Source organism: Elephas maximus, chromosome 13 (genome assembly GCF_024166365.1).
Source record: "Elephas maximus indicus isolate mEleMax1 chromosome 13, mEleMax1 primary haplotype, whole genome shotgun sequence".
In the NCBI taxonomy this organism is placed as follows: Eukaryota; Metazoa; Chordata; class Mammalia; order Proboscidea; family Elephantidae; genus Elephas; species Elephas maximus.
Genome location: NC_064831.1, coordinates 49,578,513 through 49,603,224, shown reverse-complemented (window position 1 = coordinate 49,603,224; position 24,712 = coordinate 49,578,513). Strand labels below are relative to the sequence as shown.

General features: G+C 40.0%; 1 protein-coding gene across 2 annotated transcripts in view; it reads right to left on the bottom strand.

Moving 5' to 3' along the window:
* The window catches only part of FAM81A (family with sequence similarity 81 member A), an 84,052-nt gene that overhangs the window by 12,088 nt on the left and 47,252 nt on the right, over positions 1–24,712 (bottom strand). For both annotated transcript variants that reach the window (XM_049905870.1, XM_049905871.1), the window contains exons 5-6: positions 9,590–9,719; positions 7,053–7,159 (exon numbers count right to left, since the gene is read on the bottom strand). In XM_049905870.1, the coding sequence (XP_049761827.1) occupies positions 7,053–7,159; positions 9,590–9,719 (237 nt within the window). The remainder of the gene's footprint in view (positions 1–7,052; positions 7,160–9,589; positions 9,720–24,712) is intronic.

Here is a 24,712-nt window from a genome sequence, read left to right as displayed (position 1 = left end):
AAAGACAGGAAGGAAAGAAAAGACCAAAATGGATGTCAGAAAAGACTCTGAAACTTGCTTTTGAACATTGACTAGCTAAAGCAAATGGAAGATATGATGAAGTCAAAGAGCTAAACAGAAGATTTCAAACAGTGGCTCGAGAAGATGAAGTAAAGTGTTACAATGACATGTGCGAAGACCTGGAATTAGAAAACCAAAAGGGAAGAACACGCTCGGCATTTCTCAAGTTGAAAGAACTGCAGAAAAAATTCAAGCCTTGAGGTGCAATATTGAAGAATTCTACAGGAAAAATATTAAACAACACAGGAAGCATCAAAAGAAGATGGAAGGAATACACAGAGTGACTATACCAAAAAGAATTGGTCGACATTCAACTGTTTCAGGAGGCAGCATATGATCAGGAACCGATGGTACTGAAGGATGCAGTTCAAGCTGCACTGAAGGTGTTGGCGAAAAACAAGCCTCCGGGAATTGACAGAATACCAATTGAGATGTTTCAACAAATGGATGCAGTGCTAGAAGTGCTCACTCATCTAATGCCAAGAATTTGGAAGACAGCTACCTGGTAAACTGACTGGAAGAGATTCATATTTATGCCTAGTCCCAAGAAAGGTGATCCAAGCAAATGTGGAAATTATCAATTTTTTTTTTATCATTAATGTCACACACAAGTAAAATTTTGCTGAAGATCATTCAAAAGTGGCTGCAACAGTACATTGACAGGGAGCTTCCAGAAATTCAAGCCAGATTCAGAAGACGACGTGGAACCAAGGATATCATTGCTGATGTCAGATGGATCCTGGCTTAAAGCAAAGAATACCGGAAAGATGTTTACCTGTGTTTTATTGACTGTACAAAGCATTCGACTGGGTGGATCATAACAAATTATGGATAACATTGCAAAGAATGGAGATTCCCGAACACTTAATTGTGCTCATAAGGAACTTGTACATAGATCAAGAGGGAGTCATTCGAACAGAACAAGGGGATACTGCATGGTTTAAAGTCAGGAAAGGTGTGAATCGGTTTGTATCCTTTCACCATACCTATGCAATCTTTATGCTGAACAAATAATCCGAGAAACTGGACTATATGAAGAAGAATGGGGCATCAGGATTAGAGGAAGACCCATTAACAACCTGCATTATGCAGATGATAAACCTTGCTTGCGGAAAGTGAACAGGACTTGAAGCACTTACTGATGAAGATCAGAGACCACAGTCTTCAGTATGGATTACACCTCAACATAAAGAAAACAAAAATCCTCACAATTGGACCAATAAGCAACATCATGATAAATGGAGAGAAGGCTGAAGTTGTCAGGGATTTCATTTTACTTGAATCCACAATCCATGCCCATGGAAGCAGCAGTTAAGAAATCAAAAGACGCATTGCATTGGGCAAATCTGTGTCAAAAGACTTCCTTAAAGTTTTGAAAAGCAAAGATGTCACCTTGAAGACTAAGGTGCACCTGACCCAAACCATGGTGTTTTCCATCATCTCATATGCATGGGAAAGCTGGATGATGAATAAGAAAGACCAAGGAAGAGTTGACGCCTTTAAATTGTGGTGTTGGTGAAGAATATTTTTTTTTAGCCAAAAGAATGAACAAATCTGTCTTGGAAGAAGTACAACCAGAAAGCTCCTTAGAAGCAAGGATGGCGAGATTTTGTTATCAGGAGGGGTCAGTCCCTGGAGAAGGACATCGTGCTTGGTAAAGTAGAGGGTCAGTGAAAAAGAGGAAGATCATCAATGAGATGGATGACACAGTGGCTGCAATCATGGGCATGATAACGATTGTGAGGATGGCACAGGACTGGGCAGTGTTTCATTCCATTGTACACAGGGTCACTGTGAGTTGGAACCATCTCAACAGCACCTAACAACAACAACATAGCTCTTAATCTTTCTTTCATATTTTATAACTCCATCTCTTGGTACTGCAATCCAGGTAATTTCTTCATCTCCCGCTCCCAGTTCACGAATCCTCTCTTCAACTGTATACAATCTGTTGTTTAATCCTTCTATTCAGCTTCTATTTTCAATTATTATAATTTTCTAGAAGGTCTGTTTAGTTCTTTTTTAATTATGCCTGGTCATTCTTTACAATCTCCTTTTCCTTGGTCACACTTTCAAAACGTGTATGTACATATATATCTACATGCACACACACACATATTTATTTTATCCAATAATTCCATATCTGCAGTCTTTAGAAGTCTGATTCCGCTTTTTGTTGTTTCTTCTGCTTCTATCACTTATGTGGCTTGTTTCCTTATATGCTTTGCAATATCCGATTATACATTCATGTGCCTTGGAACTCTATCTGTGGAAAGACTTGAAGACTAAGGATTTGCATTTGCTTCTCCCAGCGACCTGGATTGCTGTTATTATTAGGTGTTGCGGAGTCAGTTCCAGCTCATAGTGACCCTGTGTACAACAGAATGAAACACTGCCCAGTCCTGCACCATCCTCACAATCATTATTATGCTTGAGCCCATCATTGCAGCCACTGTGTCAATCCATCTCGTTGCAGGTCTTCCTCTTTTTCACCGACCTTCTATATTACCAAGCATGAAATCCTTCTCTAGGGACTGGTCCCTCCTGTTAACGTGTCCAAAGCGTGTAAGACAAAGTCTCGCCATCCTTGCTTCTAAGGAGCATTCTGGCTGTACTTATTCCAAGACAGATTTGTTCATTCTTCTGGCAGTCCATGTTATATTCAATATTCTTTGCCAGTGCCACAATTCAAAGGCATCAATTCTTCTTTGGTCTTTCTTATTCGTTGTCCAGCTTTCCCATGCATATGACGTGATTGAAAACACCATAGCTTGGGTTAGGCATGTCTTAGTCCTCAAGGTGACATCTTTGCTTTTTTTTTTTTAACACTTTAAAAAGGTCTTTTGCAGCAGATTTGCCCAACGCAATATGTCATTTGATTTCTTGACTACTGCTTCCATGGGTGTTGATTATGGATCCAAGCAAAATGAAATCCTTGACAACTTCAATTTTCTCTCCATTTATCATGATGTTGCTTATTGGTCTAGCTGTGAGGATTTTTATTCTCTTTATGTTTTATGTTGAGATGTAATCCATACTGAAGGCTGTGGTCTCTGACCTTCATCGGTAAGTGCTTCAAGTCCTGTTCACTTTTAGCAAGCAAGGTTGTGTCATCTGCATAAAGCAAATTGGTAATGAGTCTTCCTCCAATCCTGATGCCCCATTCTTCTTCATATAGTCCAGCTTTTTGGATTATTTGCTCAGTATACAGATTGAATAGGTATGGTGAAATCATACAATCCTGATGTACACTTTTCCTGACTTTAAGACACGCTGTATCCTCTTGTTCTGTTCAACTGACTGCCTCTAGATCTATGTATAGGTTCCTCATGAGCACAATTTAGTGTTCTGGAATTCCCATTCTTTGCAATGTTATCCATAATTTGTTATGATCTACACAATTTGTTATGATCCACCCAGTCGAATGCTTTGTACAGTCAGTAAAGCACAGGTAAACATCTTTCTGGTATTCTCTGCTTTCAGCCAGGGTCCATCTGACATCAGCAATGATGTCCCTGGTTCCATGTCCTCTTCTGAGTCTGGCTTGAATTCTGGCAGTTTCCTGTTGATGTACTGCTGCAGCCACTTTTGAATGATTTCCAGGAAATCATTACCTGTGTATGATATTAATGATACTGTTCGGTAATTCCGCATTTGGTTGGATCACCTTTCTTGGGACTAGGCATAAATATGGATCTCTTCCAGTCAGTTTTCCAGGTAGCTGTCTTCCATATTTCTCAGCATAGATGAGTGAGCACTTCCAGCACTGCATCCACTTGTTGAAACATCTCAATTGGTATTTTGTCAGTTCCTGGAGCCTTGTTTTTCACCAGTGACTTCAGTGCACCTTGGACCTCTTCCTTTAGTACCATTGGTTCCTGGTCATATGCTACCTCCTGAAACAGGTGAATATTGACCAATTCTTTATGGTACAATTACTGTGTATTCCTTCCATCTTCTTTTGATACTTCCTGTGTTGTTTAATATTTTCCCTGTAGAATTCTTCTTGAATTTTTTCTTCAGTTCTTTCAGCTTGAAAGATGCCAAGCATATTCTTCCCTTTTGGTTTTCTAACTCCAGGTCTTTGCACATGTCATTATAATACTTTACTGTGACTTCTTAAGCCACCCCTTGAAATCTTCTGTTCAGCTTTCTGACTTCATTATTTCTTCCATTTGCTTTAGCTACTTGACGTTCAAAAGCAAGTTTCAGAGACTCTTCTGACATCCATTTGGGTCTTTTTTATCTTTGCTGTCTTTTTAATGTCCTCTTGCTTTCTTCATGTATCATGTCCTTCATGTCATCCTACAACATGTCTAGTGTTCAGTCATTAGTGTTCAATGCACTAAATCTATTCTTGAGATGGTCTCTAAATTCAGGTGGGATATACTCAAGGTCATACTTTGGCTCTCATGGACTTGTACTAATTTTCTTCAGCTTCAGCTTTAACTTGCATATGAGCAATTGATGGTCTGTTCTGCAGCAGGCCCCTGGCCTTTTTCTGACTGATGATATTGAGCTTTTCCATTGTCTCTTTCCACAGATTTGATTCCAGGGTATTCCATCTGGTGAGGTCCATATGTACCTTTGCTGTTTATGTTATTGAAAAATGGTATATTGTAATGAAGAAGTTGTCAGTCTTGCAAAATTCTTTCATGTGATCTCCGGCATGGTTTCTGTCACCGAGGCCATATTTTCCAACTACCAATCTTTCCAACTAGCCCCCTCGGGGTGCTACCAAATTAAGTAGATTACTCACTATGGTTGTCTTCAGGTCACTTGGATAATGTGAATTTTGGACCTAAATCCATATGACATCTGAGTTGTGGTCCTTAATTCTCAAAGAACACATTTTACGCCTTCACTCAGAGCTAAGATTTAGAAGGACCAGTTTTCTTATGATCTCTTTGTGGAATGGGCTTTTTCCTAGTTCAGCCACCTGGGGTATTATCTTTTCTATTTCCATTCTGACCTCTACCTTGCACAGGCCCAGATCTTGTCTCCTGCCCTCTGTGAACGTCCCTTGTGTCTAGACTTCTAGACTTTAAACCACAGGAAGAAAAGCAAATATGCTCATGTCTGTCAACATAGTAATCACTTCCTTGGGACTATCTCTGAAGGATATAATTCACAGAAGAAAAATGGTTGTGATGTTTATTTTCTTCCTGTGTGATGGAAGGAAGAGGATTGGAGAGCTCTTTCTGTACTTGGCAGGCTTGTAGGATCTATGAGAAATGGTGACATAACTCAATGATTATATAAATACAGATAGCAAGGGGAAAGGGTGTATGGGTTTCATAAGAGAATTCCTGATTAATAGGTAACAACCCTGAAATGACATTAAACAGGGAGGCAATGAAATGTAAGAACCAGGAGAATGATTAATTTGAACTTTCCACAAGCCTTTAACAAAGTTACAAAGTTCCATACTGAAATCATTTAATATAAATATATTAAGTCAAATTTATACCTATATCCATATCTATACTTTTCTGGTTACTTGGCAGGAAAATGCCAAGCTCATGCAGATTTGGAATAGGAAAAGTGTCCTGGCTTTGGGATCGAGCAGAAAAGCAGCAGATGAGCTTCACTGTAGGCAAGTACAAACTTAAAGTGTCACAATAACAAAAGGGGAAGTATAATAAACTATAGCACTTTCTCAAAATACTCTAGTCAGACCTCTCTCACTTAGACTAACACAACAAAATGTCCCCCTAACTGACCTTCCCATCTCCACTTCACACCCTTGTGATCCATTTTCTAACTACAATTGAAGACATTTAAAAAACAGTATATAAATCTGATTATATCACCCCATCTGCTTAAAATCTTCCAATGGCTTCCTATTATTCTAAGGAGGGAGACAATATTTCCTGGCCTACAGGGCCCCCGAAAGCCACCCCACCTCCTCTCCAGCCTCCTCTCCCACCATGTCACCCTCACTCTCTGTCCAGCCACCCTGGCCACATGTCAGTTTCTTGCATGCCATGTTCCCCCCACCACAGGCTATTCCATCCTGAATGTCTTGCCCACTCTATCCCTAGTGAATCCCATTCATCCCTCAGATCTCACTTCCAATGTCCCTCCTCAACAGGGCTCCACCACCAGCCCCTGTTATTCACTCAGAACTCCAATGTGTCAGTTTTCTGTTGCAGCTATGACAGATAACTGCAAGCTTGGTGGCTTAAAACAATACTGTTTTATTCTCTTACAGTTCTGGAGGCCAGAAGTCTGTGATCAGTTGCACTGGGCTAATGTCAAGGTATTGGCTGGGCTGCTTCCTTCTGGAGGCTCTAGAAAAGAATCCATTGCCTTGCCTTTTCTGGCTTCTAGAGGCTACCTACATTCCTTGGCTCATGGCCCCTTCCTCCCTCTTCAAAGCGCATCCTTCAGTCTCTGCCTCCTCTATCATCACATGGCCTTGTCCCTGACCTCTCACCTCCCACTTAGAAGGACCCTTACGGTCATATAGGGACGACCCAGATAAACCAGGACCATAACCACTTCTTAAGCTTGTTAATCACGTCTGCAAAGTTCCTTTTGCCACATAAGGTAACATATTAACAGACTCTGAAGACTGGGACTTGGAGATCTTTGGGGGACCATTATTCAGCCTACCACAGCTGTGTTGGTAACAACATGTCATAAACTTTTTTGAGTCGCTATTTAATTCAGGTTCATCAGCTCCCTAGACTGTAACCTCCACAAGGATAAGAAGAGAGTCTATTTGTGTTCATTCCTGGAGCCTCGGCACCTGGGCGGGTGCTCAGTAAATGTATATTGAACGAATGGATGGATTATGATCCAGCCACCAGAACCAATAACAAAGAAGGTAAAGCGACAACACGTGACTGGAAACTTTTCCTTTTAATGTGCGTTTTTATTTTCAGTCTGCGCAATAAACAAAAATCAAGAGGAGTAAAAATACAGTAATGAATAAGTTCATGACGAAGTTCAACCAACAAAATTTTAAAAAATAAGTTAGTACTTACTTGGTATCCAGAAGCTGAAGCTGGTGGTTACTATCCCTGTGGGACAGCTTCAGCTTGGTGCTTTGCTCTGATATTGACAAGTCCACTCTGTTCAAAAGCTGAGAAATCTGGAAAAAGAAACCTCCCATGTAAAAAAAAAAAAAAGTCACATCTAAATCCTTCAGATGTGATTTCAGAAAACATTTAGTAAGCTATATTCTAGTCAATGGCAGTAAAGATTCAATCTAACTTAATAAACTCATTTACGACTTTGCCTCATCTTTCCCCTTCCATTTTTTTTCAAACAGTCCCCTCAAAAATCAAGACCAGTAGCCCTGCCAGAATATTCATCACGTACTGAGCACTGAGCAGTTCTCTGATGACCAAGCCCAGATCCTGCCTAGGTCACTACTTCCACCAGGTGGTATAAAATACAGTCATTTTTACCTTGGAATCTCTACCATTAATGTGGCCGCTAGTCACAGAGAATAGAATTCTCATTGCTTACAAAATCCATTAACGTCACAGATTTACCTCAGTATCAAGTCAGGTCACAGAAAATACAATTTGTGGATGACATTCCTCCCGCTATTTTCTCCCATTACCCACCTACTTCCCTTATCTTTTCACTAAAAGTTAATATAGAAACATGTCTTGTGTGAAATGTCTATGTTTTCTTACTTAACGACTCATGGAACAAGTATGTGTCAGACCCAAAGCAAAGAGTAAGTATGTCTCTCCTGATGGATTTCTATATGGATTTTACTTGGCCTGGCTGTCAGGCAGTTCAAGATTTCCTTAGCCTCAATTTTCTGAGGTAATTATTCTGTCCTTATTCATGTATTAAAAAAAAAAAAAAATCAGTAGATTTGTCTTTTACTCTTTTTTTCATGGCTTTATAATATGTGTTTTTCACATAAGTAGCTTCGGGTCTTTATTGGAGCTAATTAGGATATAAATATTTTTAACCCAATCAGTTGCCCCTATTTTACTGGAATGTTGTTGTCAGTCGCCATTGAGTCCATTCCAACTTGTGGCGACCCCAGGTGTGCAGAGCAGAACTGCTCCACAGGGTTTTCAAGGAAGTGACCTTTTGGAAGCAGATCACCAGGCCTTTCTTGGAGGCGCCTCTGGGTGGGTCCGAGCCATCAACTTTTCAGGTAGTAATTGAGCGCTTAACCGTTCACAACCGTTCACGCTTAACCCAGAGACTCCTTTTACTGGAATAGTCTCTCTTTAAATCAAGAGTAGCAACTTAGACAGATACGGTGGGGAAAAGTAAGACAGGCCCTGGAATGGCAAAAGAAGCCGTGGTGGAGCAGTGGTTATGCACCCTGCTGCTAACCAAAAGGTTGGCGGTTCAAACCTCCAGTCGTTCTGAGGGAGAAAAATGTGGCAGTCTGCTTCTGTAAACATTACAGCCTTGGAAACCCTATGGGGGCAGTTTTGCTCTTCTATAGGGTCATTAAGTTGGAATCAACTCAATGGCAAAGAGTTTGGTTTTTTTGTTTGTTTTAGTCTTACAGCAAAGAAAAAGTTGTAAGTGGCTCAGAACAAGTTGTAAAATGCCAATGGTTTTGCTTTGTGAAATTATAAATTTCAAGGTAGAATGCCCTAAAATTAGTTAGCTAACCTACCTTCTATCTTTGTCCTAGTTTTGCCCCACATAAAAACTATGTGCTGACAACTAGGTGGTGCCCGGTTACCATTACCAACTGCTCTGACAGGAATCACAATAGAGGGTGCCGGACAGAGCTGGAGAAGAATGTAGAACAAAATTCTAACTCACACACACACACAAAAAAGACCAGACTTACTGGTCTGACAAGACTGGAGAAACTCCAAGAGTATGGCCCCCAAACTCCCTTTTATCTCAGTAATGAAGTCACTCCTGGCATTCACCGTTCAGCCAAAGATGAGACAGGCCCATAAAACAACATGAGACTAAAGGGGCACCGCAGCCCAGGGACAAGGACGAGAAGGCAGGAGGGGACAGAACAGCTGGTAATGGAGAACGCAAGGTCGAGAAGGGGAGAGTGTTGACATGTCGTGGGGGTGGCAACCAATGTCACAAAACAATATATGTGTTAATTATTTAATGATAAGCTAATTTTCTCTGTAAACCCTCATCTAAAATACAATTTTAAAAAAAAGACTTTGTGCTGAGGCAATGTGTAAGATGAGTCCCAGTGACTATAACTATTTCCAGAACCAAAACTTGGGACAAGTAGCACGTAAAAGAATGTTGATCACTGCCATGCAAGAGGTAGGGTTGGAGCCAGAACTGAGAATTTCTGAAATACGTTCATCATTTTAGGAATGAGAGGAAAGAATCTTTAGAAGTAAAACTGTACCAAAAAGTCTTGGAGGTGTGGTTGCCATACTTCTGAAGGGACACTCCAGAAATAGAGGGAAGGAAGACGTAAAGAAAAGAGATTTGCAAAAACCCATGCTGGGTGCCCCAGCTGGTTTCGCCTGTAAGAAATAATCAACACCGTGTTATTCTTAGCCAAGAACAAGTTACCAGCTTTTAAAAGGCTACCAGAAGCAGATCATACCTGTCCCTCTGCATCTTTAATTTTTGTTTCCAAGATGAGTTTTGCAGCTTGTTGTTCCTTGTTCAAGTGCTGAAGCCCCTCATAGGTCGATTTGTGCTCTGCAGAGAGTCTGGCTATGCTGGCGTCACATCTGTCCAGACAAATACCAACACGAATTCTTGTTAAGGTTTAAAAACACACACCAAAGCTTTCTTATGTACTATAAAAATGCAAGACCGCGCTAGAAGAAACTACACTATCAATCATTCTTTTCAACAGATGTTCCAATGTATTCAGATAGCTGCCCTCATTATGGTTTTTAAGTTAAACCACAGGGATAGTGCCTAATAAGACTAGAGACGTACCATCAAAGTGGCAAAGGCTTTACTGTGCTCACGAGTACAAAACTGTATATGCAATGTGAGTTCAATTACAGAAGGCACATACAGCGTGCCAGATGTGGTCTGTTGCTCTTCAGTACCATCTGTGCCCTTGCAAGTTCCAGGCCTCCTTGGATTTTGGAGACAACTTCTACCACATTTGAAAGTACTACTCCAAACCATAGACCAAATAACCTGTAGGGCTGCATGCTTGAGTAGAGCCCAGAGTAGGGTCAGGTTCTAAGCTGGTCCAAGCTGCAGTGGAAGCTGCTCTGCCCCTTGGGTCTTATGACTTAGCAGATCCAGTGGTGCTCAAAGAATCTAGGGCAGATAAGCTGTGTATGGAGCCTCTGTCAACCCCTGATAGGAGAGTCACCAAATTCCTCTTTCGAGAATAGCTGCTAGCATGCTATTGGGCTGAAGTAGAGACTGAATGCTTAAGCATGAGACATTAAGTGACCATCCAGTCTGAGTAGTCGCTCATGAATGCCAAGCCATAAGGGTGGGCATGTGAGCAGCACTCCATCTTTAAGGGGAAGGCATATACAGAGGCCAGGCTTGAGCAGCTTCTAAAGGCAAAAGTTACATAAGCCCAGACTCGCGTGGCATCTAATACTACCACTGTGCCAGCTCTCTTTCAGCTCACACCTATGGCTTCTTGAGGAGTTCTCAGTGATCATTGACTGAGAAAGGAAAAGTCAGGCCTGAATTACACATGGTCCTAGCCGATATACTGGTGCCATCTGGAAGAAGACTGCTGAAGCTTACAGGCCCATTGAGGGGTATCCTTAAAGCATACTAAGAAAGGGAAACCCTCAGAGTTGGCAGAATTTCAAACAGTGTATCTGGGGGTTCATTTTGCCTAGAAGAAGAGATAGTCAGACAATCATGGGAAGTTGGCTAATGGCCAAGGACTTGAAAAAAGAAAAAATATTAGAGGACTGGTGACAAAGGGAAGAGGTATATATATGGATCACTCAGGTATCACTGAGTATTTGTGCTCCTTATGAATGCTCAGCAAAGGGTATTCACTGCAAAATAGGCTCCCGATAATGTGAGCGAGATGACACATTCAATGTATGTCAGTCACCTCTTTTTCAACCGCCCCAGTCATTGCTCAAAGGGCCCATGTATCAAATGGCCATGGCAGCAGGACTCAACACAAAAGACTTCCTTTTACTGAAGCTGATCTGGCTACCATCACTGCTCAGTGCCTAACTGTCAATGGCAAAGCAAAGCTAAGCCCCTATCCAATGTGGCACCATGCCCAGGTAGACCAGCTCACTGCCTGGTGCCGGGTTGTTTGTGTTGAACCCCTACTATCATGAAGGAGGCAGCATTCCTTGCCTCAGCACCTCTTCCAGAATCACCATTTATGGACTTAATGGTATAATACCTTACTCACCATGGTGATATCCCTCACGATATTGCTTATGATCAAGGAACTAGTTTTACACCAGAAGAAGTAAGACAGTGGACACACAGTTATGGGATTCACTGTTCTCACCATATACTTCCTCACTCAGAAGCACTGCACTGGTGAAATGGTGGAATGGCGTCTTAATAACTCAGTTATGGGCTGCCAGGTGACTACACACTGCAAGGATGGGGCATTGTCTATAAGAGGTAGTATATGCTCTGTATAAACACCAGAATATGGTGGTGATTTCTTCCATAGTCAGAAACATGGATCCAGGAACTAAGGAGTGGCTACTGTCGCTATTATCTCTAATGATCCATTTGTAAAATATTTGCTTCTCTTCCTTGCAGCTTTGGACTCTGCTGGTTTCCTAGGGGTAATGCTTTCACCAGAGGTCAACAATGGTTCCAAAAAACTGGAAGTTGTGACTGCCATCTGGCCGCTTTGGGTTCCTTAGGCACAAAATGGGAAGTTACTGTACCGGCTAGGGTGACTGATGATAATCATGAAGGAGAAACAGAGATGCTGCTCACCAATGGGAACAAAAAGTGTATATGAAATTTTCATAGTACTTCCATGCCAAGTAGTGAAAGTTAAAGGAAGGTAACAGTAAGCCAATACACGTAAGACCTCAATGACTCAGACCCTTCAGGAATGATGGTTTGAGTCATCCCACTGTATATTGAAACTCCAGAACTGTCTAGGGTTTTCACTGAAGTATGGGACAAAGAGTGGATAGCAGAAGAAAGAAGTTCTAAGAAAGAGGCCCTTATTCTCTCCCGGCAGTGGTAAGCAGACACATGGGCAGTAACTTCTAGGCACGCTCCTGTAGATCACTTACGTCAGTGCTATAGGCACTGATTCTCGGACTTCCTATTTTCCTGAAAGCCAGTGCAGTTCTTCTTACATTTGCTCTCCCAAATCTTCCAATGGTTTTGCAAATCTTTGGGTTTTTTTTTTTTTTGTATTAAATCCCTTCCTGTTAAAATACGTAGAGTGGTTTCTGTTTTCCTGACCAAACCCTGATATAGATAATCATTAGGAGTTTCCAAGAGAACATGCAAAATATTAAGCAACTATCCCTGGATCATGTGTAATTTTTATTTTCTTTTTCATGTTTTTTCTAAATAATACCCTTTTCTACGATAGGTTTAAACTAGCCAAACCCATTGCTACTGAGTCAATTCTGACTCATAGCAATCCTATATGACAGAGTAGAACTTCCCCATAGGGTTTCCAAGGAGCGGCCAGTAGATTAGAACTGCCAACCTTTTGGTTAGCAGCCGAGCTCTTAACTACTGTGCCACCAGGGCTCCAACAACAAGTATATATAATTTTCATGGTAAAAAAAGAAACAATTACACAAAATATTTTAATTAACACCCATATTAAGAAAAAAGTATTATAATTTTATGGAACAGACAATGCCCTACCATCTCTGCCCAAGCCTCTCATGAAACAGAAATGAGGCTGGGGAAAAAGGAACCCAGGCTGGAGAGGGGTGGGATGGAGTTGGTTCATGCAAGAGAGGTCAGGTATACCTAGCAGAAGTCGAGAAGCTATAATTGGAGCCCCCTACAATTCAGTCAATAAATGTTTATAGAGTGCCTACCTATGTGTCAAATACTATTAGACAAAGTGGGGATACGGCAGGAATATGTTCTCTCCAACGCTAACACCACACTGTCTAGAGATTTTAACAGCATGCTTATACCAACACTATCAAAATGTTCTTCAGCTTATACGTATATTTTTCTATTATTTATGGGGATTACATTTGACATTTTGTTCTGGTTATTTTCCCGACTGACTCAGACAAATAAGTGCAGAAGATTGGGGACTCACTGAACAAATCATTATAAATACACACAGAGAAGAGCAAGCCCGTGGCTGGTCAAGCTGTCGGTAACTCAGCAGTCTACAGTCTTCCTAAATACGTAGGGGATGTATTCCTTAAGATGTATATCTGCACTAAGATAGACCAAACGCTGAGAAAGTCTATGAACTGTTCCCTAAATGATTTCGATACTGAAAACAGTCTTAATAAATCACATAGAATAATTGCAATCAACTATCAAAACCAGCATATTAACTGGCCAAGTTTAAATTAAATCTCCTCAAAATGTAGAAAACATAAAATATTGATCTATAGTATTTAAGCCATGAATAAAGATTAGAGCGCATACTAGTGCTTGGTAAACTTTGGAACAAGCTGGAATTTTTAATCAGTTCACTAAATACTTGTATTAAAATGTTGCAAATTGAAAATACTACCTGGTCTTTCAGTTAAACATGGTGAATTGAACAAAAGCCCTTATCTTGGCTCCTTCATATAAACCTATCAAGATGACAGAAGATGAATAAAGTTATAAACCCAGAAGGATAAATAGGAGAAAATGGAAAGCAGATGGATCATATAGAAGACAAGGCAAAGCATATGTTTTGTTACAGTTGGTGCTATAGGCCTGCTGGGGCTCTGTATCTAAAAACCAGTTAAAATAAGAGTGGTGAGTTTCAGTTCTCACAGGGCAATGGGGGCAAGAACTAGCTCTACTGTGGCATAAGACAGGGGCCAGGGTGACCAAAACCAGAGGCTTATATGGGGCCCCACCACCTATGGAAAGAAGCTGAAAAAACAGCCTGGGATAAAGCGAGTTAAATAATTATGTTTAAGATACTCAGATACACCGTACAGGGGAAGTTAGCACAACTTGACCAAGGGAAAGTCATAGAAGCTTCCTAGACACGTTTGAACACCTTGAAGGACAGAGTTATTGGGGCTGAAGGCTGGGACCATGGTCTCGAGGGACATCTAGGTCAACTGGCATAATATAGTTCATAAAGAAAATGTTCTACATCTTACTTTGGTTAGTAGCGTCTGGGGTCTTAAAAGCATGCAAGCAGCCATCTAAGATACATCTATTGGTCCCACCACATTCAGAGCAAAGGAGAATGCAGAAAACTGAAGACACAAGTAAAATATTAGTTCAAAGGACAAATGGACCACATGAACCACAGCATCCACCAGACTGAGCCCAGAAGAACTAGATGGTACCTGGCTACCACCTCTGACTGCTCTGACAGGGCTCAAACTAGACGGTTCCAGCCAGAGCAAGAGAAAATTGTAGAACAAAATTCAAATTCACAAAAAAAGACCAGACTTACTGGTCTGACAGAGATTGGAGGAACCTCTGAGACTATGGCCCCTGGACACCCTGCTGACTCAGAACTGAAGCCACTCCCAAAGTCTACCTTTAAGGCAAAGATTAAACAGGCCTATAAAACAAATAATAACAGACGTGAGGAATGCGCATCATAGTTCAATCAAGTATACAAGACCAAATGGGTAACTCCTGCCCAAAAGCAAGACCAGAAGGCAAGAAGGGGCAGAAAACTGGACGAATGGACACAGAGAACTCAGGGTGGAAAGGGAAAGGGGGACAGTGCTGACACAATGTGGGGATTGCAACCAATGTCACAAAACAATTTGTGTATAAAATTTTTGAATAGAAAACTAATTTGTGCTGTGAAATAAAAAATTTTAAGAATGTGAACCTTGTAGGCAGAGCCAAGATGGCGGAATAGACAGATGCTTCCCTGGAGCCCTCTTTACAACAAAGACCCAAAAATACAAGTGAAACGAGTATATTTGTGACAAGCTGGGAGCCCTGAGCATCAAAAGCAAGCTTAGACAAGGAACTAAGGGGCAGGAGAAGGAAGAGACCATTCGGAAGTGGAGAGGAGTTGCTGGACCTGAATCACGGGGAGCCCTCAGGCACCATTCCCAGAGTGGCTGCGGCGGCGGGCTGGTCCTAGCATTCAGCCGCAGTTTCCTTAGGGAAAAGCAGCCAGCCACACAGCCCACTCACACCTCCGGAACCTGAGCAGAAGGGCACTCTCGGCAAAAGCTAAGTACTTGCGTATATTTTACCGCACTCTGCCACACCCAACCCAGCTTCAGCGGCTGAATCCCTAGGCCTGAGATAGACCCTGATGAGCACCTGGAGCCGTCCTCCCGGCCTTGGGGAAGGAAAAAATTTCCAACTGGGGGGAAAAGATAATTTGGTAGCTCCATTAACTGGGGGAGCTCAGGACAGAAGTGGCTCCTGTCCAGGCATAAACCATCCATGGACCTTGAGCACCTTTCCCTTTTGCATGGACCTGTGTGGGCCTATTTCAGGAGAATAGGCCCTTGTTGGCAAACTGTAACCATTTCAGCAGTGCGGTGGAGAGGTGGGTGTTTGACGTTTGACATTGCTTTGCCTATTAAACAAGGTCCTCAACTACCCACAACAGGGACCTAAGGACTGGTGGCTCCACTTGGGTCGCCCAGCCACCCGTGACAGGGGCCCAAGGATAACTGGTACCTCCCAGTCCTTACAACAGAATCTTTGGGTGCCCAGGGTCCCTCTGCAGAGCACACCCACCAGCACGCTCTAGGGAACAGAGATGCTTTTTCCTCAGAGAGACTTGGTGGTCGGTTCTCAGCCCCCTGCCTTGTTCAGAGCGTGACCCCCTGCTGCACTCAGATATGGGTATATATGCCAATCACCCCTGCTCCTCTAAAACTATAGGACAGAGCCTGTACCAAACACTTGATATCAGCTACCTGGAAACCTGAGCTGAATTCATACAAGAAAACTGAATGGACTCCTAGACTGATATACCTGATAACAGCTCTAGCCAGCTGGGAACAGGACACCAGAGCTCCAAAAGCAAAAATAATCAAGCTAGCTCACTCAAGCAACACATAGGTGTATACCAAAACAAAACAAAGCAAGCAGCTATGACACAGTAAGCAAGTGTAAACTAATACAATAACTTACAGGTGGCTCGGAGACAACAGTCAACATCAAGTCACATAAAGAAACAGGCCATGATCACCTCAACATGCTCTCAAAACAAAGAATCCTGGGACCTTTTAGATGAAAGTGCATTCCTGGAATTACCAGATGTAGAATACAAAAGTTTAACATACAGAACCCGTTAAGACATCAGGAAGGAAATGAGGCAATACACAGAACAAGCCAAGGAACACACAGATAAAGCCACTGAAGAGCTCAGAAAGATTATTCAGGAACATAATGAAAAGTTCAATAAGCTGGAAAAATCCACAGAGAGCAATCAGAAATTCAGAAGATTAATAAAATTACAGAATTAGATAACTCAATAGAAAGTCAGAGGAGCAGAATTGAGCAAGTAGAAGCCAGAATTTCTGAACTCGAAGATAAATCACTTGGCACTAATATATTTGAAGAAAAATCAGATAAAAGAATTAAAAAAAATGAAGAAACCTTAAGAATCATGTGGGACTCTATCAAGAGAAATAACCTACAAGTGATTGGAGTACCAGAATATGGAGGGATAACAGAAAATACAGAGAAAATTGTTGAGGATTTGTTGGCAGAAAATTTCCCTGATATTGTGAAAGCTGAGAAGATATCCATCCAAGATGCTCATCAAACTCCACATAAGGTAGATCTTAAAAGAAAGTCACCAAGACATATTATAATCAAGCTTGCCAAAACCAAAGATAAGGAGACAATTATAAGAACAGTGAGGGATAAAAGAAAAGTCACCTACAAGGGAGAGCCAATAAGAATAAACTCAGACTATTCAGCAGAAACCATGCAGGCAAGAAGGCAATGGGATGACATATTTTAAAAATTGAAGGAAAAAAAATTGCCTGCCAAGAATCATATATCCATCAAAACTGTCTCTTAAATATGAAGGTGAAATTAAGACATTTCCAGATAAACGCAAGTTGAGGGAATTTGTAAAAACCAAACCAAAACTACAAGAAATACTAAAGGGAGTTCTTTGGTTAGAAAATCAATAATATCAGGTATTGACCCAAGACTAGAACACTGGGCAGAGCAACCAGAAGTCAACTCAGACAGGGAAATCCAAAAAATAAATAAATAAATAAATAAAAAGCCCAACACAGGGTAATGGCAATGCTATTATATAAAAGAAGACAACATTAAACTAATAAAGAGGGACTAAGAAATGTAAACATACACCTTCCATATGGAGAGGAAGATATGGCAATACTAAGAAATAAAAGTTATAAATTTAGAAAAATAAGGGTAAATAATAAGGTAACCACAAAGGAGACAAACTATCCTACTCATCAAAATAAAATACAAGGGAAAAATACAGACTCAGCAGAAACAAAATCAACAACAACAAATATGAGGAAAGGAAAATATTTAAAGAAAATCTACTCAGCACATAAAATCAAGTGGGAAAAAGAAGCTGTCAACACACAAAAAAAGACATCAAAATGTTAGCACTAAATTCATACCTATCCATAATTACCCTGAATGTAAATGGACTAAGTGCACCAATAAAGAGACAGAGAGTGGCAGAATGAATTAAAAAACAAGATCCGTCTATATGCTGCCTACAAGAGATACACCTTAGACTTAGAGACACAAACAAACTAAAACTCAAAGGATGGAAAAAAAATATATCAAGCAAACAACAATCAAAAAAGAGCAGAAGTGGCAATATTAATTTCTGACAAAATAGACTTTAAAGTTAAATCCATCAGAAAGAATAAGGAAGGACACTATATAAGGATTAAAGGGACAATACACCAAGAAGATATAACCATATTAAATATTTATGCACCCAATGACAGGGCTGCAAGATACATAAAACAAACTCTACCAGCATTGAAAAGTGAGATAGACAGCTCCACAATAATAGTAGGGGACTTCAACACACCACTTTTGGTGAAGGACAGGACATCCAGAAAGAACCTCAATAAAGACACAGAAGATCTAAATGCCACAATCAACCACCTTGACCTCGTAGACATATACAGAACACTCCACCCAACAGCAACCAAGTATACTTTCTTTTCTAATGCAAGTGGAACATTCTCTAGAATAGACCACATATTAGATCATAAAGCAAGCCTTAGCAGAATCCAAAACATTGAAATATTAGAAAGCATCTTCTCTGACCATAAGGCCACAAAAGTGGAAATCAATAACAGGAAAAGCAGGGAAAAGAAATCAAACACTTGGAAACTGAACAATATCCTGCTCAAAAGAGATTGGATTATAGAAGACATTAAGGATGGAATAAATTCATAGAATCCAGTGAAAATGAAAATACTTCCTATCAAAACTTTTGGGACACAGCAAAAGTGGTGCTCAGAGGCCAATTTATATCAATAAATGCACACATCCAAAAAGAAGAAAGGGTCCAAATCAAAGAACTATCCCTACAACTTGAACAAATAGAAAGGGAGCAACAAAAGAAACCCACAGGCACCAGAAGAAAACAAATAATAAAAATAAGAGCTGAACTAAATGAAATAGAAAGCAGAAAAACAATTGAAAGAATTAACAAGACCAAAAGCTGTTTTTTTGAAAAAATCAACAAAATTGATAAACCACTGGCCAAACTGACAAAAGAAAAACAGGAGAGGAAGCAAATAACCGGAATAAGAAATGAGATGGGTGATATTACAACAGACCCAACTGAAATTAAAAGAATCATATCAGACTACTATGAAAAATTGTACTCTAACAAATTTGAAAATCAAGAAGAAATGGATGAATTCCTAGAAACACACTACCTACCTAAACTAACACAGAGGTAGAACAACTAAATAGACCCATAACAAAAGAAGAGATTGAAAAGGTAGTCAAAAAACTCCCAACAAAAAAAAAAGCCCTGGTCTGGACGGCTTCACTGCAGAGTTCTACCAAATTTTCAGAGACGAGTTAACACCACTACTACTAAAGGTATTTCAGAGCATAGAAAAGGACGAAATACTGCCTAACTCATTCTATGAAGCCACCATATCCCTGATACCAAAACCAGGTAAAGACACCACAAGAAAAGAAAATTATACACCTATATCATGAATGTAGATGCAAAAATCCTCAACGAAATTCTAGCCAATAGAATTCAACAACATATCAAAAAAATAATTCACCATGACCAAGTGGGCTTCATACCAGGTATGCAGGGATGGTTCAACATTAGAAAAACAATTAATGTAATCCGCCACATAAATAAAACAAAAGACAAGAATCACATGATTTTATCAATTGATGCAGAAAAGGCATTTGACAAAGTTCAACACTCATTCATGATAAAAAAAAAAAAAACTCTCAGCAAAATAGGACTAGAAGAAGAATTTCTCAACATAATAAAGGGCATTTATACAAAGCCAACAGCCAACACCACCCTAAATGGAGAGAGCCTCAAAACATTCCCATTGAGATTGGGAACCAGACAAGGATGCCCTTTATCACCACTCTTCTTCTACATTGTGCTGGAAGTCCTAGCCAGAGCGATTAGGCTAGATAAAGAAAGAAAGGGCACCCAGATTGGCAAGGAGGAAGTCAAAGTATCTCTATTTGCAAATGGCATGACCTTATACACAGAAAACCCTAAGGAATCCTCCAGAAAACTACTGAAACTAATAGAAGAGTTCAGCAGAGTATTGGGATACAAGATAAACGTACAAAACTCAGTTGGATTCCTCTACACCAAAAAAAAGAACATCGAAGAGGAAATCACCAAATCAATGCCATTTACAGTAGCCCCCGAGAAGATAAAATACTTAGGAATAAATCTTACCAGAGATGTAAAAGACTTATACAAAGAAAACTACAGTACACTTCTGCAAGAAACCAAAAGAGACTGACATAAGTGGAAGAACATACCTTGCTCATGGATAGGAAGACTTAACATTATAAAACTGTCTATTCTACCAAAAGCGATCTATACATTTAATGCAATTCCGATCCAAATCCCAACGACATTCTTAAATGAGATGGAAAAACAAATCACCAATTTCATATGGAAGGGAAAGAGGCCCCGGATAAATAAGGCATTACTGAAAAAGAAGAACAAAGTAGGAGGCCTTACTTTACCTGATTTTAGAACCTATTATACCTGCCACAGTAGTCAAAACAACCTGGTACTGGTACAACAGATACATGGACCAATGGAACAGAATTGAGAATGCAGACATAAATCCATTCACATATGAGCAGTCGATATTTGACAAAGGCCCCAAAACAGTTAAATGGGGGAAAGACAGTCTTTTTAACAAATGGTGCTGGCATAACTGGATATCCATCTGCAAAAAATGAAACAAGACCCATACCTCACTCCATGCATAAAAACTAACTCAAAATGGATCAAAGACCTAAATATAAAATCTAAAACGATAAAGATCATGGAAGAAAAAATAGGGACAACGTTAGGAGCCCTAATACATGGCATAAACAGTATACAAAACATTATAAAGAACGTAGAAGAAAAACTAGGTAACTGGGAGCTCCTGAAAATCAAACACTTATGCTCATCCAAAGACTTCACCAAAAGAGTAAAAAGATTACCTACAGACTGGGAAAAAGTTTTTAGCTATGACATTTCTGATCAGCCCCTGATCTCTAAAATCTGCATAATATTGCAAAAACTCAACTGCAAAAAGACAAATAACCCAATTAAAAAATGGGCAAAAGATATGAATAGACACTTCACTAAAGAAGACATTCAGGTAGCTAAGAGATATGAGGAAATGTTCACGATCATTAGCCATTAGAGAAATGCAGATCAAAACTACAATGAGATTTCATCTCACTCCAACAAGGCTGGCATTAATCCAAAAAACACAAAATAATAAATGTTAGAGAGTCTGTGGAGAGACTGGAACACTTCTACACTGCTGGTGGTAATGTGAAATGGTACAACCACTTTGGAAATTGATTTGGCACTTCCTTAAAAAGCTAGAAATACGATCCAGCAACCCCACTCCTTGGAATATATCCTAGACAAATAAGAGCCTTTACATGAACAGATATATGCACACTCATGTTTATTGCAGCACTGTTTACAATAGCAAAAACATGGAAGCAACCAAGGTTCCCATCAATGGATGAATGGATAAATAAATTATGGTATATTCACACAATGGAATACTATGCATCAATAAAGAACAGTGAGGAATCTGTGAAACATTTCATAACATGGAGGAACCTGGAAGGCATTATGCTGAGTGAAATTAGTCACTTGCAAAAGGACAAATATTGTATAAGACCACTATTATAAGAACTTGAGAAATAGTTTAAACTGAGAAGAAAACATTCTTTCGTGGTTATGGGTGGGGGAGGGAGGGTGGGAGAGGGGTCACTAATTAGATAGTAGATAAGAACTACTTTAGGTGAAGGGAAAGACAGCACACAATACACGGGAGATCAGCACAACTGGACTAAACCAAAAGCAAAGAAGTTTCCTGAATAAACTGAATGCTTCAAAGGCCAGCATAGCAGAGGCAGGGGTCTGGGGACCATGATTTCAGGGGACATCTAAGTCAATTGGCATAATAAAATCTATTAAGAAAACATTCTGCATCCCACTTTGAAGAGTGGCATCTGGGGTTTAAACGCTAGCAAGCAGCCATCTAAGATTCATCAATTGGTCTCAACCCACCTAGATCAAAGGAAAATGAAAAATACCAAGGACACAAGGTGATCACAAGACCAAGAGACAGAAAGGGCCACATGAACCAGAGACTACATCAGCCTGAGACCAGAAGAACTAGATGGTGCCCAGCTACAACCAATGACTGTCCTGACAGGGAACACAACAGAGAACCCCTGAGGGAGCAGGAGAGCAGTGGGATGAAGACCCCAAATTCTCATAAGACCAGACTTAATGGTCTGACTGAGACTGGAAGGACCCCGGTGGTCATGGCCCCCACACCCTCTGTTGGCCCAAGTGAAGCCAACTCTTCAGACATGGATTGGACTGGACAGTGGGATGGAGAGGGATGCTGGTGAGGAGTGAGCTTCTTGGATCAGGTGGACACTTGAGACTATGCTGGCATCTCCTGCCTGGAGGGGAGGTGAGAGGGGGGAGGGGGTTAGAAGCTGGCGAAATGGACACGAAAAGAGAGAGTGGAGGGAGAGAGCGGGCTGTCTCATTAGGGGGAGAGTAATTGGGAGTGTGTAGCAAGGTGTATATGGGTTTTTGTGTGAGAGACTGACTTGATTTGTAAACTTTCACTTAAAGCACAATAAAAATTATATAAAAAAAAAAATTCCATGCAAATATTTACCGAAAGAAAGCTGGAGTGACTATATCAGACAGACTAGACTTTAAGTGAAAAACAATTACAAGAGACAAAGAAAGACATTATATAATGATAAAAGGGTCAGGTCATCAAGAATATATAACAATTATAAATATATATGCACCTAACATCAGAACTCCAAAATATGTGGTACATTGAAATCTCTAGAGAGAATATCAATAAGGAACTAGAGAATCTGAACAATGCTATAAACCAACTAGACCTAACAGACACATATAGAACACTTCACTCAACAGCAGCATAATATACATTCTTCTCCAGTGCACATGAATCATTCTCCAGGATACACCATATGGTAGATCACCAAGTAAGTGCCAACAAATTTAAAAACACTGAAACCATACAAAGTATTTTCTGGCCAAAATGTAATAAAGCTAGAAATTAATTTAAAAAAAAAAGAAAACTGGAAAATACACAAATATGTGGAAATTAAACAGCACGCTATTAAAAAATAGACCAATAACTTAAATACAAGTTAAAACCATGAAACTCTTAGAAGAAAATATAGGGGCAAATCTCCATGACCTTGGATTGGATTTGGCAATGGATTCTTAGATACGACAGTAAAGGCACAGCAACAAAAGAAAATATAAATTAGACCTTATTAAAATTAAAAACTTTTGTGCATCAAAGGATATCACCAAGAAAATTGAAAGGACAACCTACAGAATGGGAGATAAAACTTGAAAATCATATGTCTGATAAGGGTTTAATATTCAGGATATATTTAAAAAAAAAAAAACTACAACTCAACAGCAAAAGACGAATGATCCAATTAAAAAATGGGTAAAGACAAATCAATTCCATTTACAGTAGCCCCCAAGAAGATAAAATGCTTAGGAATAAATCTAACCAGAGAAGTAAAAGACCTACACAAAGAAAACTGCAAGACACTACTGCAAGAAACCAAAAGAGACCTACATAGTGGAAAAACATACCTAGCTCATGGATAGGCAGACTCAACATTGTAAAAATGTCTATTCTACCAAAAGCGATCTATAGATAGAATGCAATTCTGATCCAAATTCCAACATTTTTAATGAGATGGAGAAACAAATCACCATCTTCATATGGAAGGGAAAGAGGCCCCAGGTAAGTAAAGCATTACTGAAAAAGAAGAACCAAGTGGGAGGCCTCACATTACCTGATTTTAGAACATACTATACCGCCACAGTAATCAAAACAGCCTGGTACTGGTACAACAACAGATACACAGACCAATGGAACAGAATTGAGAAACCAGACGTAAATCCATCCACATATGAGCAGCTTATATTTGACAAAGGCCCAAAGTCAGTTGAATGGGGAAAAGACAGCCTCTTTAACAAATGGTGCTGGCATAACTGGATATTCATCTGCAAAAAAAAAAAAAAGAAACAAGACCCATAGCTCACACCATGCACAAAAACGAACTCAAAATGGATCAAGACCTAAATATAAAATCTAAAACAATAAAGATCATGGGAGAAAACATAGGGACAATGCTAGGAGCCCTAATACGTGGCATAAACAGCATACAAAATATTACTAACAATGCGCAAACACCAGAACAGAAACTAGGTAACTGGGAGCTACTAAAAATCAAACACCTATGCTCATCCAAAGGCTCCACCAAAAGAGTAAGAAGGTTACCTACAGACTGGGAACAAGTTTTTACCTATGACATTTCCAATCAGCGTCTGATCTCTAAAATCTACCTGATACTGCAAAAACTCAACAACAAAAAGACAACCTGATTAAAAAATGGGGAAAGGACATGAATAGGCACTTCACTAAAAAAGACATTCAGGTAGCTAATAGACACATAAGGAAATGCTCACGATCATTAACCATTAGAGAAATACATTTCAAAACTACAATGAGATTCCATCTCACTCCATCAAGGCCGGCTGCTGTTGTTAGGTGCTGTCAAATCAGTTCCTACTCAATCCACCTCGTTGAGTGTCTTCTTCTTTTCCGCAGACCCTGTACGTTGCTAAGCATGATGTCCTTCTCCAGGGACTGATCCCTCCTGACAACAGTCCAAAGTATGTAAGACACAGTCTCACCATCCTTGCTTCTAAGGAGCATGCTGGTTGTGCTTCTTCCAAGACACATTTGTTCGTTCTTTTGGCCGTCCATGGTATATTCAATATTCTTCGCCAACACCACAATTTAAAGGCGTCAATTTTTCTTTGGTCTTCTTTATTCATTGTCCAGCTTTCACATGCGTA